At 41.6% G+C, this 17,918-nt stretch overlaps 1 protein-coding gene across 2 annotated transcripts in view; it reads left to right on the forward strand.

The window, feature by feature from the left end:
- Positions 1-729: 729 nt before the first annotated feature.
- GRAP (GRB2 related adaptor protein) overlaps positions 730-17,918 on the forward strand; it is a 74,796-nt gene continuing 57,607 nt past the window's right edge. Inside the window, exons 1-2 of one of the 2 annotated variants that reach the window (XM_001362943.4) lie at positions 730-854; positions 1,624-1,740. In XM_001362943.4, coding sequence (XP_001362980.1) covers positions 1,663-1,740 — 78 coding nt within the window. In that variant the 5' untranslated portion in view covers positions 730-854; positions 1,624-1,662. Of the gene's footprint in view, positions 855-1,072; positions 1,741-17,918 lie in introns of those variants that run through there. The other variant, XM_056806750.1, reaches the window with a different exon arrangement.

The following is a 17,918-nucleotide window of genomic DNA, read 5'->3' on the forward strand; positions in this document are numbered from 1 at the left end:
GCCAGGCAGTGGGGGTTAGGCAACTTGCCCAGGATCACACTGTTAGGAAATATCTGAGATCACATTTGAACCCAGGACCTCCCCTCTCTAGGCTAAGCTCTCAATCCACTGAGCCACCTATCTGCCCCCATCCATTCATTTGTTTATCTATTTAACATTATTTTATGTCTTCCTAACAACTGTAAGAGAGAAGGATAAGAGCTAGGCAAAGAGGGTTAAGTGCCTTGCCCAGGGTCACACAGTTAGGAAGTGTGAGTCTAGATTTGAACCCAGGTCCTCCTGACTCCAGGCCTGACATTCTATCGACTTATGCTACCTAGCTGCCCTGGAAGTATTTATTCATTTATTTGTTTTTAAACTGGAAGTTTTTTTTTTAACTCTTACTTTCTGTCTTAAAATAAATATTAAATAGAGATTTCTAGGCAGAAGGGCGGTGAGGTACCAGGCTAGATGATTAGAGTTAAGTGATTTACATAGCCTGAAAGTCTCTGAGGCCAAATTTGAACCCAGGATTTCCCATGTCTAGGCCTGGCTCCACTGAGCCACCTAGCTGACCCAGTATTTATTTTTTAACAGCCACGGAGAGCTAAAGAAATGTGTCCAGAGGTAGAATTTCAGGGGCCGTGACAAATCAGGGGGTAGGGGTGGTACACTGGGGCTGGGAGCCCTCTTCCTAACAGTCCTCAAATGAAGCTGCTGTGCCTAAGGACAGCCCTGAGTTCTCCTCTTCCTCTTGTGGCCCAGAAACTCAAAACCGTAACTCCCTGGGAAAGTCACCTCCTCGCTGGGCTTTCGGGCTCCTCGCGTCTCAGAGGCAGGATGGAACGCTGGGAAGAACACCCAACAGAAATCCGGTAGACTTGACTTTTAAAGGTGGCTCGTCGGTGTGTTTGGACTAGTTATTTAGCCTCTTTGAGTTTCAGTTTCCCCATTTGTAAAAGAGGAATCGCTACTCTCTTTACCTGGGGGGGGGGCGGGGGGAGCTATTTTTTACATTCCATTTAACGGATTAACTAAGAGAATTTTTCCATGGTCACATGATTGATGCTCTTTCCCTCCCCTCCCCCCACCTGCCTCCCGTAGCCAGTGCTCCATTCCACGTGCCATGGATCAAGACCTATTTCTATATTATTGATATTTGCACTGGGGTGATTGTTAATGTTCATCCCCAGTCATATCCTCAGGGGGCTATTTGTGAGGAGAAGATGAGAGGGAGGCTCTCAAGTACTCTATACCCGAACAAACGGAGTTCTTAGTTCTCTTCAGAGTGCTTTGAGACCTTCGATTGGAGCAGTCATGGCTGCTTCGCAGCTGGGTGACACCTTCCTTCCCCCCATAGAGTGACACATCAGTGGCTTCCTGTTTCTCTCCCTGAGGGGCACTTTCAGTCTCCTCTTCAAAAGAGCATGCAAACACACACACGCACACACTCCTCTGCTGGAGGAAGCAGGAAACCAGTGTTGTTGTCCCTTTGGGTCGGAGAGAAGGGCACACGGGGTCCGGAAGGTGAAGGGGTTTAGGGGCCGCACACCGGAAGCGCCTTTGAGGATCCCTGCCGGTGTGAGCCCCGTGGGGCCGTGGGGAGGACCCAAGAGTGGTGTGTGTCTCCTCACCCTACTACAGATCTGACTGACCAGTCCCGAGTCTACGTGGCTGCCCGGGATGGAGTCTGTGGCCTTGTACAGCTTCCAGGCCACTGAAAATGATGAGCTGCCCTTTAACAAAGGCGACACTCTGAAGGTAAGAGCACAGGTGGGCGGGGGCAGTTCTGCTTTTGGAATGCCTGGATCCCTGCAGGAGAGATGCTCAGGAAATGGATTAGAACTGCTCAGACAGATTTAGGACTTTGAGGCCATCCACAGCAAGAGAAGGAGCCCTGCATTTAGTCAGGATGTGCCGGTTCTGGTATTAACTGTACCTGCCAGGAGACCTTCTGTAAGTCATTTCCACTGCCCGGCTTTCAGTGACTTCAGCTCTAACACGACAGGATTGAACAAGATGGCCCCGAGGGTCTTTCTATTTCTGAAATTTCAGGAAGGTCTAACTCTGGTTGGAGAAAGACGCCTCTGTCCGATTGGGTGTATTATCAGGGGAGGCTCGTTTGGTGTTCAAGCTGTTTTTCCCTTACTTACAAGATTTTGGGGAAAGGAAGAGGGAAAATTCTCTATTGGACGAGTAGCCTGGTCATTAACGTCGGGATTATGTATAGGGTCTAAAAGAAAAAAGCAAAGATTTTCCCATCCATCCCCTTGCCTCAGGACGGAAAAGTCATGAATCTGCCTGTGCTTCCGTGTCTTCCGTGCTACAATGTAGTGCTTTACCTTTTACAAAGTAGTTTACTTATAATAAAGGGAACGTATATTGTTCGATCCTGGGATATGTTATTTATTTGTTCTACGGAAGAAAATGCTGAAACTTAAGAGAGGCTCAAATTCCCACGCTACTAAGAGGGAAAAGTAGGACTCAGAGGCACATTTTTTTATTTCTAGACCAGTGGCTCCTTCTCCTATGAACAGTGGGATGAATGGGAGGCCAAGGGATAGGCTCCTGTTTCTCCTTCTCTCGGCCATAGTCCATAAGGCAACAGTATTTAAGAATCCCCGATTTGGTACCATTCCTTCATATTGCCAAGAAGAAAACTGAGGAGCAATAAGGGAAACAATTGACTCAAGGCCATAAAAAGATTTAGTGGGAAAGGTGGGACTAGTGTTCTACCTGCGACGTGCTGCTGCCAGGCTTTTACAACTGGTATAAAAATCTTATTGAGAGCCTCTTTTTTGTCCTGTTGCTCAGCTAACAGACCCAGTGGGTCTTGGCTCTCACTTGTTTGTTTGTTTATTTTTGAAACCTGACCTTCTGTCTTGGAATCAATAATTTGTTTACCGGATCCAAAGCAGAAGAGCCGTAAAGGCTAGGCAATTGCAGTTAAGTGATTTTGGTCAGTAACACAGGTAGGAAGTGTCTGAGGTCAGACTTAATCACAGGACCTCTTGTTTCTAAGCCTGGCTCTCTATCCACTGAACCACACAGCTGCCTCCTGGTCATAGATTTTAGAAGTGAAAGGGACTTCAGAGGCTGTCCAGACCAACCCATTCATTTTATGGATGAGCTAACAGAGCCCCAGGAAAGCCAAGTAACTTGCCCCAAATCCCCTGAGAAGTAAGTGGCAAGATCTGAGGGTTTTTCTTGGCCTAAGACTGAAGAAAGGTGTGTGTGTCTTCCCTGTTAGAGAGCAGTGACTGCAATTACTTTTCTATTTGTATCTTTCGTGCCAAAGACAGCATTTAATAGATGTTTCTTTCCTTCATTTATCCATTCGTTTGGGGGCTATTGATAAGACGGAGCAAAGAACGAGCACCTATGTACCAGACTTGGACTTTGGGATGGGGTGGAGGATAGGAATTACATTTCAGAGATAGACAGACTCAAAAATTAGCTTCTGCCTTCAGGCTCAGGAGCATCTGGGCCAACCTTGGCTGAATGGACCGTGTTATCTGTGATTCCTAAATTGTAGCCTGTCTTTCTGTGGATGCTGCTGTCTCCACTGCTGACTCCTCTGCCATTTTTTGACCCTACTTGAAAAAGAGGATTCAGCAAATTGGAGTCTTCAGGATGTAGGTGGGGAATGTGAGTTCTCTGAGAAGTTGAGGAGCTTCTGTCTGAGACTATAGGGGGAGGGGTGGGAAGCAAGCTTTACTAGCATGTTCAGGATCACGTACAGAATCATATGGCTTCTCCCCATTTACTACATTCTCCAGTGGGCTGAGTATTTACTGAGCAAACTAACCTGTGGATTTTAAAATATATTTAATTTTTAATTTAATTTTCCCAATTACATGCAAAAACAATTTTAACATACATTTTCCAAAATTATAAGATCCAAATTGTCTCCCTCTTCCCTTTCCTCCTCCCTCCCAGAGATGGTAAGTGATTTGATCTGCATTATATATGTATTATTGTGCAAGACATGTTTTCATATTGGTCATTGGCATAAGAGAATACTCATATAAACCAACCCCCCCCCCAAATAAAAACACAGACTAAAGTGAACAATCGTATGCTTTGATCTGCATTTGGACTCCAATAGTTCTTTCTCGGGAGGTGGAGATCTTTCTTTGTCGTAACTCCTTTGGAATTGCCCTGGATCATTGTTTTGTTGAGAGCAGCTAAGTCTTTCCCAGTTGATCATCATATAATATTGCTGTTACTGTGTACAGTGCTCTCCCGATTCTGCTTATTTCACTCTGCATTAGTTCATGTAGATCTTTCCAGCTTTTTCAAAAATCATCCTGTTCATCATTCCTTAGAGCACAGTAATATTCCATCACCATCATATGCCACAATTTGTTCAGCCATTCCTTCAATTTCCATTTCTTTCCTACTGCAAAAAAGAGTCCAGCTTATTTTACAGATGAGGAAGCTGAAGCAAACAAAATCAAGTGACTTGCCCAGGGTCACACAACTAATAAGTATTTGAGGTAAAATTTGAACTCAGGTTACCCTCACTCTAGGACCAGCACTTGATACACTGCATCACCTAGCTGCCCTAAGCATTTATTAAGTACCTACTATGTGCCAAGCACTGTACTAAGTACTTTACAAATAGTAAATGTCTGATGTCAGATTTGAATCCAGTTTTTTTTTATGACTCTAGGTACAATGCTTTATCTACTATACCTCTTAGCTATCTCTGAAAGTAAGACCTGAGTTCAAATCAGACCTTAGACACTTATTAGCTATATGACTTTGACCATGTCATTTGATCTCTTAGCATCAGTATCCTCATCTATAAAATGGGGAGAATATTAGCACATACCCCCAAGGGTTGTTGTGAGGATCAAAAGAGATAATATTTGTAAAGTGCTTTGTAAATCCTAAAGTGCTATATAAATGCTAGCTTTTACGATTACATATGCCTTTACTAGATGGCTGTGACCTCATGCTCAGAAATCCATTCTACTTTGGCCAGAAGAAATTCAATTCTGAGTTTACCTTTAATATGGAGAAGAGATTTTCATTCCTTAGTAAGAGAGAAAGTTGAAGCCTGTTGCTTCATGACTGATAATCACACCAAGCAATGGCCAGTGGCTGGGTTCTTTTCTGAGAGCAAGGTTTGAGAAAGTGGATCAAGGATCTTTTAGCTAAGAAAGAAAGGCTGGAGAAAACTCCGTTTACTTCAAAATTCTACCTTGCTTGGATCTTACAGGATCACAAATTGAGCTGGGAAGGATGTCAGACAGAAGTCACTTAATCCAATCTCTTCATTTTACAGATGAGGAAACTAAGTCCCAGAAAATTCAAGTGATTTGTCCAACGTCACAAAGGTAGTGACAGAATTAGGGTTTGTACCCAGTTCCTGGCTCTCCAAATTCCACACTCTTTCTACTATGCTTCTCCACTTTTCCAAGAGCTCTGAATTCTTGGGTTTCTTCGGTCCATGGCTTTCTTTGGATATCCCAGTCTGGAGAAAGAGTTGAACTGTTCAGGTAGGCGTTAGATGCCATGACTTCTCAGAATCCTTCCAGCTCTGAGAGTCCATGATTTTAGAATGGTTCCTCCCAGCAGGGCTGGTTCAATGCCTAGAAAACTTCTTTTGAGAAAATGGGAGCCAGGTCTGCTATGAGTATAAGCCCAGGATAGCTAAATGGTTCAGAGAACAGAATGCCAAGTCTGCAATGAGGAAAATCAAAGTTCAAATCAGATGCTTACTAGCCGTGTGACCCTGATGTTTTCCCAGTTATTTAGATCTAGTTCTAGTTGTGTGGAGAGTGTCTTGTAGTTGTGTTCATATAGTTCCTGTGTTTGTCTCGGGAGATAGATTCCTAGGTATTTTATTTTGTCTAAGGTGATTTTAAATGGAATTTCTCTTTCAATTTCCTGCTGCTGTGATGTGTTGGAGATGTATAGAAATGCTGATGACTTATGTGCATTTATTTTGTATCCTGCGACTTTGCTAAAGTTGTTGATTATTTCCACTAGCTTTTTAGTTGATTCTCTAGGATTCTTTAAGTAAAATATCATATCATCTGCAAAGAGTGATAGCTTGGTCTCCTCCTTGCCTATTTTGATGCCTTCAATTTCTTTTTCTTCTCTAATTGCTCCTGCTAGTGTTTCTAGTACAATGTCAAATAGTAGAGGTGATAATGGGCATCCTTGTTTCACTCCTGATCTTATTGGGAAGGCTTCTAGTTTATCCTCATTGCAGATGATAGCTGTGTGACCCTGAGCAAGTCACTTAACACTTAATACTTTTTGCCTCAGTTTCCTCATCTATAAAATGAGCCAGAAAAGGAAATAGCAAACCACTCCAGTATCTCTGCCAAGAAACTCCCCCAAAGAGGCCATAAAGAGTTGGACACCACTGAAATGACTAAACAACATGAATATAAGCCCAGCAAGGAGGTAGAGAAGAGAGGAAACTGAGCATATTTATACAGTGTGGCTTCCCCCAACTTGGCAGATTGGGGCAAAAGTTAATTTAGAGTTTTCTGGTCTCTGGTTTGGTGGAAATTCCCCTCCAGTCTTGCCTCCTTCACCACATGAAACAACAGCTCTGTGGGTGGTACTTCTGGGCCACACCTGTGCGAAGGAACACACACACTCAGGCAAACCGAAAAACATTCTTCTAAGTACGCCAAAATAGAATTTTAGAGCTGAAAGGTGTCTCCGCAGTCCTAACAGCAATGAGACAGCAGGTCAGCCCCTGTCAGAGACCTTCCACCAGGGAGAGCACACTCTTCTCCCAGGCAGCTCGTTCCACTTTGGGATGGCTCTGCTTTTTAGAAAGCATTTCCTTTCATCAAGTCCTCAATTTGTTTCTTTGCAATTTTCACCAGTGGCTCCTGGCTCTATGATCTGGAGCCAAACATCTCTAGTCTCTCTACTGCACAACTCTTTAAACATTTGAATGCAGTTCTCATGAACTCAGAGCCAGCTAGCTGGCTCAGGGGGGCTGGAGTCACGAAGACCCGAGTTCAAATGTAACTGTGAGATCCTGGGTAAGTCACCTGAACTCTGTTTGCCTTAATCCACCGGAGGACAGGAAGGAAAATATGGCAAATCCTGCATGTTTGCCGAGGGAATGATAGACTGTTCACAAGGTCATGAAGAGTCCGACAGAGTTGAAAACAATAATCATGAACTCACTTAGTCTTTTCTTCTCTAGGCTAAATGTTCCCGGTTTCTTTAGTTGATCGCACATAGATACACACAGAGACCAGCCTGCATATAAATATTAACATGTATAGACACATACAAACAGGAAGTGTCATGCATCCACTAACATACTTGCCCCTAACCCCCAGCAGAAAACATAGGTGGTCTATACCTCACCTCTCATGATTTGGCATGAACACACAAACACACTCTCATTTAATATTATTATTATTATTATCATTATTTTAAACACATACCTTCTGTCTTAATAACAACTCTAAGACAGAAGGGCAAGGGCTCCCCAATGGAGGGTAAGTGACTTGCCCAGGGTCACATAGCTAGGAAGTGTCTAAGGCCAGATTTGAGCCACCCAGCTGCCCCCTTGCCTACTATTTTTAAATAATAAAAAGCCCTTGAAGACTAATGAATGTGCTGGTGTACTTTACAGCAAGGACTCTTCCCCACCCCCTTGTTCCTTTCAGTTCCTGTTTGCTTAACTCTGTTAGCAGAACAATGGAAAATCCATCTGTGAACAAACAAGTCCCTGGCCTGGCCTCAAAGAGAGGAGGCCCTTCCTCTCAATGGCATGAGCCAGGACTTCAATACCTAGGTTTTTTCCCCTGCTCTGGCCCAGTCCTGGCTTCTAAGTAGGGTTAAAGAGGGAAGGTGAGGGAAGACTGGGTATCACAGTGGATAGTACCAGGCCTGGAGTTGTGAAGAACTGGGTTCTGATGTGGCTTTAGATACTTCCTAGCTGTGTGACCCTGGGCAAGTCACTTAACCCTATTTGTCTAGCTCTTACTGATCTTCTGCCTTAGATTTGTTGCTTAGTATCCATTTTAAGTCAGAAGGTAAGAGTTTTGTTTTGTTTTTTGAGAGAGAGAGAGAGAGAGAGACAGAGAGAGAGGGAAGGAGAGGGAAGGAGAGGGAGGGAGAGAGAGAGAGAGAGAGAGAGAGAGAGAGAGAGAGAGAGAGAGAGAGAGAGAGAGAGAGAGAGAAAGAGACAGAGACAGAGACAGAGAGAGGGGGGGAGGGAGAGGGAGAGAGAGGGAGAGAGAGAGAGAGAGAAAGAGACAGAGACAGAGACAGAGACAGAGAGGAGGGGAGGGAGAGGGAGAGAGAGGGAGAGAGAGACAGAGACAGAGACAGAGACAGAGAGAGGGGGGGGAGGGAGAGGGAGAGAGAGGGAGAGAGAGAGAGAGAGAGAGAGTGGTGCATATTGGATGGAGTGCTAGAAAGGGATTCAGGGAGTTCTAAATATGAATCTCCCTTCTGATGTTTACTAGAGGTGTGACTGTGGACAAGTCACTTAATATCCCTGAACCTGTTTTCTTTCCCTCTCTGTAAAAAGGAAGTATTAATCCTTGACCAGCTTATCAATGAGATAATGCAAACTCTGAAGTGTTGCATACATTCAGCAGACAAGTATTGTGTCAAGCACTATGCTAGGCACTGGAAATACAAAGCCAAAAGAAAAACAGTTCCTGCCCTCAAGGATTTATATTATATATATAATATATATATACACACACACACATATATATATACACATATTCTATATAAATGTATATATAATACTTTATATTTTATTATTATATATTATAGTTTTATTATATTATATATATTTCAGATTACATCTAGAAACGATTTTGGACAATCGTTTTCTGACCTTTTACTCTTCAGATGCTTTCCTTCTCTCTTCCTCCTGCCTTCCTGAGGTGGTGAATAGTCTGATAGAGGCTATGCCAGTGCTTTCATACAATACATATTTCTAGATTCCCGTGGGGTGACGACACATATCATACATACAATAAAAAATTTCACGAAGGAAATTAAGTGAAAGATGGCTTGCTTTGATCTGCAATCCGATCCCAATAGTTCCTTCTTTGGCTCTGGATAGCATTTTTGGTCATGGATCCCTTGGGGGTTATTTTGGGAGATTGTTTTGATGATAATAGTTTAATCCTTCACAGTTGATCATCTCACAATATACTGTTACCGTAGCCACTGTTCTGGTTCTGCTCACCTCACTTAGCGTTAGTTCGTGGAGGTCTTGCCAGTTCTTAAAGAAATCATCCAGCTCATCAGTCCTTACGGCACAATAGTATTCCATCACCATCATATACCACACTTGGTTCGACCATTCCCCAATCGAGAGACACTCCCTCATTTCCCAGTTTTTTGCCACCACAAAAAGCGTATCTAAAATATGAGGTTTGCAAATTGAAAGACGTTTCCCTCCCAAATGTTCCTTTGGAGTATTTGTGCCCAACCTGTGGCAGAACCATCTGAACTCATATCGGTCTGAGGCAGAGGCAAAGCAGGAATGGATTACAAGTATAGGGCAGGGTCAGAGACCAAAACATCGTCTTATGAGGAAACAACCATTAGGCCAATTGGACTGAAACATAGAGTGCCTAGAGGACAGAAATGGGAAAGATATCTGGAAAAATAGGATGGAGGGCATTAAGAAATTACTGTTGTCTTTCGTTTTTTCATCACTTAGATTTTTCAATATATTCTTCCTTCTCAGGTACTCCTTGAGAACCATCTTTTATAACAAAGAATTTTTTAAAAGAAGGAGAAAAGCAACTCAATAAAACTAACTAATCTATAGATTGAACCTGAGATTACATAGTTTCACATTTATAGTCCCTCGCCTTTTCAAAGATAGGAAGGAGATGTTTTTAAATTTTTTTTTTTACTTTCTGTCTTAGTATCCATTCTAAGACAGAAATGCAGCTAGGCAAATGGGGTTAAGTGACTTGCCCAGGGTCACACAGCTAGAAAGTGTCCAAGGTGAGATTTGAATCCAGGTCCTCTCAACTCCAGATCTGGCACTCTGTCCACTGTGCTACCTACTAGAGTTTTACACCCACAGTCCCCCACCTCTTCAGAGATGGGAGGGAGGTGTTTTCTATTATGGTCCTTGTCTTTGGGGACAAGCTTGGTCATCATGATTTCATCGCATTTTGTTTTGATTGTTTTTGTTGTCATTGTTCTTTCTATTCACATTGCTGTAGACATTGCCAGTTTCCCTGGCTCTGTTTAGTTCTCTTTGCAATCAGTTCAAGCTTCTCCAGCTTCTGTGTATTCATCATGACCATTATTTCTTAACAGCAGCAGTAGTATTCCATTACATTCATGAGCTACAATGTGGTTAGTCATTCCCCAATTGATGGGGATGCTTTGTTCTCAGTTCTTTGCTACTGCAAAAATTTTGTTGTGGATGACGCCTTTCTTTTTGACACTGACCTCTTCGAGGGTAAATACCTCTCAGAGAAATCCCTCAGACAGAAGGTGAGGAATTTTTACTCACTTTCTTAGCATGATTCCAAATTGCTCTCTGGAATGGTTGAACCAATTCACAGCTATTTGGAGGGTTTTGAAAACCAAACAGAGGAGTTTATATTTTATCCTAGAGGCAACAGAGATCCACTGGAACTTTTTGAGCAGGGGAGCAACATGGTTAGACTTGTGTTTCAGGAATATCAACTTAGTAGCTATCTGGAGGCTGAATTGGAGAAGGGAGAGGCTGGAATCTGGGAGTCTAATTAGGAAGCTATTGCAATAGTCCGGGAGAGAAATGAGGAGGACTTGAGCTAGGGTGGTGGCCATGAGAAAAGAGAAGAGGGTAGAGATTTAAGATATGCTGTAGAGGTACTTTAGACAATACTCCTTACCATCTCTCACCACCTCCTCCTTCTATATCCAATCTGTTGCCCAAGACTGTTGATCTCACCTTTGTAACATCTAAAATCCACCACATTGTCTCCCCCGATACTGCCACCACCCTGGTACTGGCTCTCATCATTTCATGCTTGAACTATTGCAATAGCCTGCTGGTGGGTCTCTTTGATTTGTCTCTCCTCACTCCAATTCATTCTCCATTTAGCTGACAGAACGATTTTCCTAAAAAGCAGGTCTCATCCCCTCACATTTCCTATTCAATAAACTCCAGTGTCTCCTTATCACTTCCAGGATTAAATACAACTCCTCTGTTTGGCATTCAAAGGCCTTCATAATCTACCCCCATCCCTTAACTTTCCCAGTTTTCTTATATCTTATTCCCCAATATATACTACCCTTTTCAATGCAATGACACTGATGATGTTGCTGTTCCTCAAACAAGACACTATTTCTGGGCTCTGGGCATTTGCCCCTCAGCCCTGGAAGCACTCCCTCATTCTCACCTCCTGGATTCCCTGGCTTCTTTTAAGTCCCAAGTAAAATCCCATCTTCTACAGGAAGCCTTTCCCTGACCCTTTTAATCCTGATGCCTTCCTTCTTTTAATTATTTCCTATTTTTCTTGCAGATGACTTATTTATATATGTGTTTGCTTGTTGAGACCACTGGATTGTAAGCTCCTTGAAGGCAGGGACTATATTTTGCCTTTTTTTTTTTTGTATCTTCAGCTTAGTTTAGTGTCTGGCACTTAGCATATCTCACTAAATACTTATTGATGGACTGACTAAACAAGATGTGGCTATTGTTTGAATGTGTGTGTGGAGAGGGAGAAATAAGAGTCAACGATAAATACCAAGGAGAAAAAGTTGGGTGTCTTGAAGAATTGGGATACCCTTAACAGAAATAGTGAATGTTGAATAAGGGATAGGTCTAAGTAGGGTATAGATTCCATTTGGGGTATGTTGAGTTTGAGCTGCCTACGGAACACCCAGGTATAGCTGTTTAGCAGATAGTTGGTGTCAACCATGAAAAACCTACCCCTCAGATATTGAGAAGTCCTGGTTGAGTTACAAAGATGTTTATTAAAAGGGAAATTATTGGACACGCATGTTGGAGTGGTCAAAGAATGGAGTATGATGGGGTGCTAGGCCTAAGGAGGAAAAGGACAATTTAAGCTTACAGACCTCTAAGAAAGTAGGCTGGGAAAGAATTGAGGGTGAAAAATGGATATCCAGGGATATGTGGGATACAGAAGCAGCATCTTTCAGGATGTTTTATAGCAATAGGTGACCACAAGGTTGGCTTAATTTGGTTTAGACTGTTTCAGATAGAGTTTGTGATAGATAGCTCCACGGTGTTAGTCAGTGAATAACATGGAGGCATCTGGGAGTGAGCAAGATTTTAGCAAAGACAGCTGGATGATGAACAAGACTTCTGGTTCACTGCAGGCTCCTGATTGGCTCTTTTTTTTTACAACTAGTAGCTGTATAGTAAGGTAGCACGTGGAAAACACCTAATAGTTTCACAAGTAAGAAAAACAGATTTCCACTTTGGTTATGTGAGACTAGAGCACAGGACGAGTTTGGAAATTATCTTCAGAGATGATATTTGACCTTCCAGGAGCCAATGAGATGACTTAAAAAGAGAATACTCAGAAGGGCATCCTCAAGTTATCTACTTCTGTGGCAGATGTCATAAATACCTACTAAAGAGTCATTTCTTGCCTCAGAGACATATTCACACACATGAATGCAAATTACACACACACACACACACACACACACACACACACACACATACATACACAAAGAGCCAATCTTACAAGGCTTACTACCAGTAATTTTTTTTTTGGTGGAGTTATAAGATGCCTGCTCCTCCAAATATTTCCTTGACTTGCTCCCTAAAGTTTGAAATGCATGACTATCCATTTAGCTCAAGACTTTGAGCCCTATCCCCTCAGGAGGGGAGGAATCTAAGCTATTATCATCCATTTACACCCTGGTATGAGTGAATTTCAGAATCTTTCTATAGAAAAGACTCATAGAACTTTGAGGAATCTTAGAAACCATCCAGTTGAAACCTTTCATTTTTGAACAGGATGGTTTCAGAAATATTTGGGAAGACTTCTATGACCTGATGGAAGTGAGCAGAACCAGAACACTGTACACGAAATAACAGCAATATTGTAATGATGATTAACTGTGAATAGCTTGACTACTCTGATCAATACAATGATTAATTCCAAAGGACTTGCAAGGAAAAATACTATCCGCTTTCACAGAAAGAAGTGAATGTGCAGGCTGAAGCATAATTTTTTCATTTCCTTCCTTCCTTCCTTCCTTCCTTCCTTCCTTCCTTCCTTCCTTCCTTCCTTCCTTCCTTCCTTCCTTCCTTCCTTCCTTCCTTCCTTCCTTTCTTTCTTCCTTTCTTTCTTTCTCTCTCTCTCTTTCTCTCTCTCTCTCTCTCTCTCTCTCTCTCTCTCTCTCTCTCTCTCTCTCTCTCTCTCCCTCCCTCCCTCCCTCCCTCCCTTCCTTCCTTCCTTTCTTGTAAAATGGGGTTAATTATAGTACCACTTTTCCAGGGTTGTAGCTCGAATCAAATTAAATATTTGATTTGTGTAGCACAATGCTTGGCATACAGTAGGCATTTAATACATGTTTATTACCTCCATTCTTTCCTTCTTGGACTTGTAATTTTGTATACTTAGGCAATTCCTGAGATTTGAACTCAGGTGGGGTCAACCAAACCTGATACCTTTCATTTGAATTGGGTCCAAACAAACAATGAATCTGAAGAAAACACATATACCCAAGTAGGAATCAGAGGATTATTAGAACCAGAGGTTAATTCAGTGAGAAAAAGAGAGAGAGAGAGAGAGAGAGAGAGAGAGAGAGAGAGAGAGCGAGAGCTGAATGACTTGCTATTCAAATAGCTAAGGGGAAGGGAAGGAGTCTGAGATACTTAGGACCAGCAGAGATATGACGGAATGGGGAGAGAAACTCAGCTTAGACTAGGGAAGAAGCATATTAGAACTAGAAAAACAAAACCTAGCTTCTTCAGAGAGTCAGACAGTAAGAAATGGAAATCGAATGAGGAGAAGTGACATCTAAGCCGACTTTTCTAACCTCTGGAAGTGGAAGACATCCTGGTGTTGGCTAGAAATTTCTTTCAAAGGAATCTCCCTAAGGCTTGCCTCCCTCCACACCTGGGCCTGTTGGATTCTGTGACTATTCTGTTTAACTGAAGGTGCTGATGAAGGCGTTTCTTTTGCTCTCCAGAAGAATGGCTGGTTGTCAAACCTTTAACCAATCATACTGTTTTCCCCAACTACCAGCTTCTATTCTTTGTTCTTTTAACAAGGTGCTGCCTGTCTCCCTCCAGGTTTTTGAGCTCCCGAGGAAGCCATGGACTCTCTATTAGTAAATGTGCGCTTTACTAACAACATGATAGTGCTCTACAAATGGCTTGAGAGTGGGTTGCTTTCCTAGGCAAAGCTGGAATGACTAGGGGGAGAGGGTAAGGGAGATGAATGATAGAGGGGTAGAGATGCATCCCTGAGGCCATAGTCACAGAAGGACTCCCCAACAGTGTTTGGAAGAGGGGATGGATAATGCTACCACTGGGGGACTTGGAGATCTGATCTCAACTCCTATTCTTTGCTCATCATGCTACATACACCTGGAGCTCTAAACACAATGGAAACAGCTCCTTGAACCAGACAGGTATTTTAAGAGGCTCTGTGGAGAGAGAGCTGGCTCCAGATGAAAATATCATTGGTAAACGTTTCACAAAATAAACAAAATTACGATTATACCAAGATTATATTAATAGATTATATTACAAATATATTCTATTAGTACATAGATTATGTTAATTTGTGGCTGCTGAATCAGTCTTCTGCCTACAGGAATCTGTTCCTACTGGGTTTGATACCATTGCTTGAAACTCTTAAGTCTAAGTGGCAAGGGAAGGTACTGATATGCATTGGCAAAGAGAGTTTTTTCTCCCGGGAATTCTAGATACCAATGAAATCACAGGTCAAGTCTGTATTTCCTACCTCGTGTCAGGCACTGGTCACACTGAAAAAAACAACAAAACTGGAAATTAAAGAAAAAAGCAAAGGAAACCCTCCAGCAAAACAAATCTCATTCTCCTGGGGTTGTAAGATGAGCAATTCATCAAGGCTATTTGGGAATTTATAGACCTCAGTGATGACAAGAGGGAGGAAAATGGTGCCCTTACTTCACTTCTGGGTTTTAAGTTGCTTTCCCAGAAGTATTGATGGGCCACCTTCCTCCCCACTCTGTCTGGTTCCAAGGCATGCATACATTTATATTGGCCCTGGCCTATGGCTAACACTGACATGTTTCATGGCCCAGCTTATAGACAGTCATTGTTCAGTCATTTCAGTCTTATTCCACCCTTCAAGACCCCATTTGGAATTTTCTTAGCAAAGATACTGGAGTGGTTTGCCACTTCCTTCTATGATTCATTTTACATATGCAGAAGCTGAGGCAAACAGGGTTAAGTGACTTGTCCAGGGTCCTACAGCTAATAAGGGTCAGAGGCCAGATTTATTAGAATTTAATGTATATCTTGGGTTAGTGGCTCAATGGGTAACCATTCATCAGCCGATGGAACTGGGGATAGAAAGACATAGGTAAGATAGTCCTGCCTTTAAGGAGCTTACATTTTAATAGAGGAGACAGTAGGTACGTATATAAGTCTAGATAGAGGGCAATGGGGCATGAATCCAAAGCAGGGAGAGGACATTTCTTTTTTGCATTGAAAAATTAGGTTTTTGAAAGGGAAAGGATGCTGCAAAGACCTGGATGCTAATCCTAATGACTAGATATTATAATGATGAATGCCTGACCTGCACTGGGGAGTCTGCCTCCTGGGATTTTATAAATTATAAAATTATAATCTAGAATCATCTAAGGCCAAAATTAGAAGAGACCTTACAAATAATCTAGTCCAATCCCACTTTGAAAAATAAGGAAACTGTTGTTGACAGGTAAAAAAGATATACCTAGAGTCACTCAAGTCTCTCGCAGTCATAATTGAAACCGTAGTTTCCTGGTTCCCATAGCAAATGCTATTTCTGCTATACATTGCTCCCACCTCTAAAAAGGTCACCTTGGACTAATCCAGCCAAAATAAATGTCCAGGTGATTTAGATCCCTAGTACAAATTTGGGTCTATGGTAGTTGTTGGGTCCAGACTTGGGAACTAGGTGGCTGATTGTTTCTTCTTTTTTTTCATAACAAATTTTTATTTTTCCAGATTACAAGTCAATATAACTTTTAATATTCATTTTCTGACATTTTGCAATCCATTTTCTCTTCCTCCCTCCCATCCCTTCCCTCTTCCTAAGAAGATGGGTAATATGTATAAGTTGTATGTATATTAAAATATAATACATATGTCCATATTCATCAAGTTGTGAAACAAGACATAGATTGCTTATACTAGGGAAAAATTCATGGAGGAAATAAAGTATGGAATGTTATGTTTCCCTTTGATCCAGCAACACAATCACTAGTGATAAAAGTGGTTAAAAAAAAGTTGGAGAGGGGGAAGGACCTACTTGTACAAAAATATTTATAGCAGCTCTTTTTGTGGTGGTAAAGAATTGGAAATTGAGGGAATATCCATCAATTGGGAATGGTTGAACAATTTGTACCATATGATGGTGATGGAATACTATTGTGCCATCAGAAATGACAAGCAGGATGATTTTAGAAAAAGCTGGAAAGACCTACATGAACTGATGCAGAGTGAAGTAAACAGAACCAGGAGAACATGATGTACAGTAACAACAATATTATACAATGATCAACTATGAAAGATTTAGCTACTGTCAGCAAAACAATGATGTAGGACAATGCTGAAGGACTTAAGACAAAGAATTCTATCTAGTTCCAGGGAAAGAACTGTTGGAGTCGGAATGCAAATCACAGCATACTATTTTTTTTTAAACCCTTACCTTCCATGTTGGAGTCAATACTGTGTATTGGCTCCAAGGCAGAAGAGTGGTAAGGGCTAGTCAAGTGACTTGCCCAGGGTCACACAGCTGGGAAGTGGCTGAGGCCAGATTTGAACCTAGGACCTCCCGTCTCTAGGACTGGCTCTCAATCCACTGAGCTACCCAGCTGCCCCCTCATACTATTTTTTACTGTAGCTTATTTGTGTTTTTATTTCAGGGTCTGGGTTTTATATGAATATTCTTTTACAACAATGACCAGTATTGAAATATGTTCTGCATGATAATATATATATGCATATATATAAAACCCAGATTAAATTGCTTACTATCTCCAACAGAGGGGGGAAGAAGGAGGGAGGGAGACAATTTGGATCTTATAGTTTTGGAAAACCTATATTGATAATTGTTATTACATGCAATTAAGAAAGAAAAAAACCGAATGGTATGTTTCAATCTGCATTTATCATATGTTCCTTGTGTAAGAGTTAAATTAATCTCCAATACTTCAAGTATTATTTTTATAAAGTTTATTTTCTAACAAAATAGAACCATGTGACTAAGTTTTCTTCCTGCTCAAAGTGCTTGCTCCACCAAAGCCACCAACAGGAAGGAAGGAGCCCTAGACACAGAACTCCACCCAATTTATCTCCTGTTTATGTCAGCACATGACAGGAAGTAAGTAGGCTCCTGGGAATTGTAGTTTTGCTCGGAATCATAGTTTTTAGGGTAACGGATTCCAATTTCACACTTGGAGCTGGCTTGGAGCTTTTCCTAGTTAAGTCATTCATAGTTGATTATCATACATTATTATTGTTATTACTGTGTACAATTGTTCTAGTTCTGCTCACTTTGCTTTTCATCAGTTCATATAAGTCTTTTCAGTTGTTTTTTTTTAATCATCTTGTCTGTCATTTCTTATGGCACAATAGTATTCCATTACAAGCACATTCTACAACTTGTTCACTCATTCCTAACAGATATTATTTCTTGAGGAATCTTCCTATGGGAGGTGGGATAAAGTAAAGAGAGGGATTATCCTATCAGCCTGGAAGAATATTTTCTATAAATATGAGACAATTCAGTTAG

The sequence above is a fragment of the Monodelphis domestica genome, chromosome 7 (genome assembly GCF_027887165.1).
Source record: "Monodelphis domestica isolate mMonDom1 chromosome 7, mMonDom1.pri, whole genome shotgun sequence".
Lineage (NCBI taxonomy): Eukaryota > Metazoa > Chordata > Mammalia > Didelphimorphia > Didelphidae > Monodelphis > Monodelphis domestica.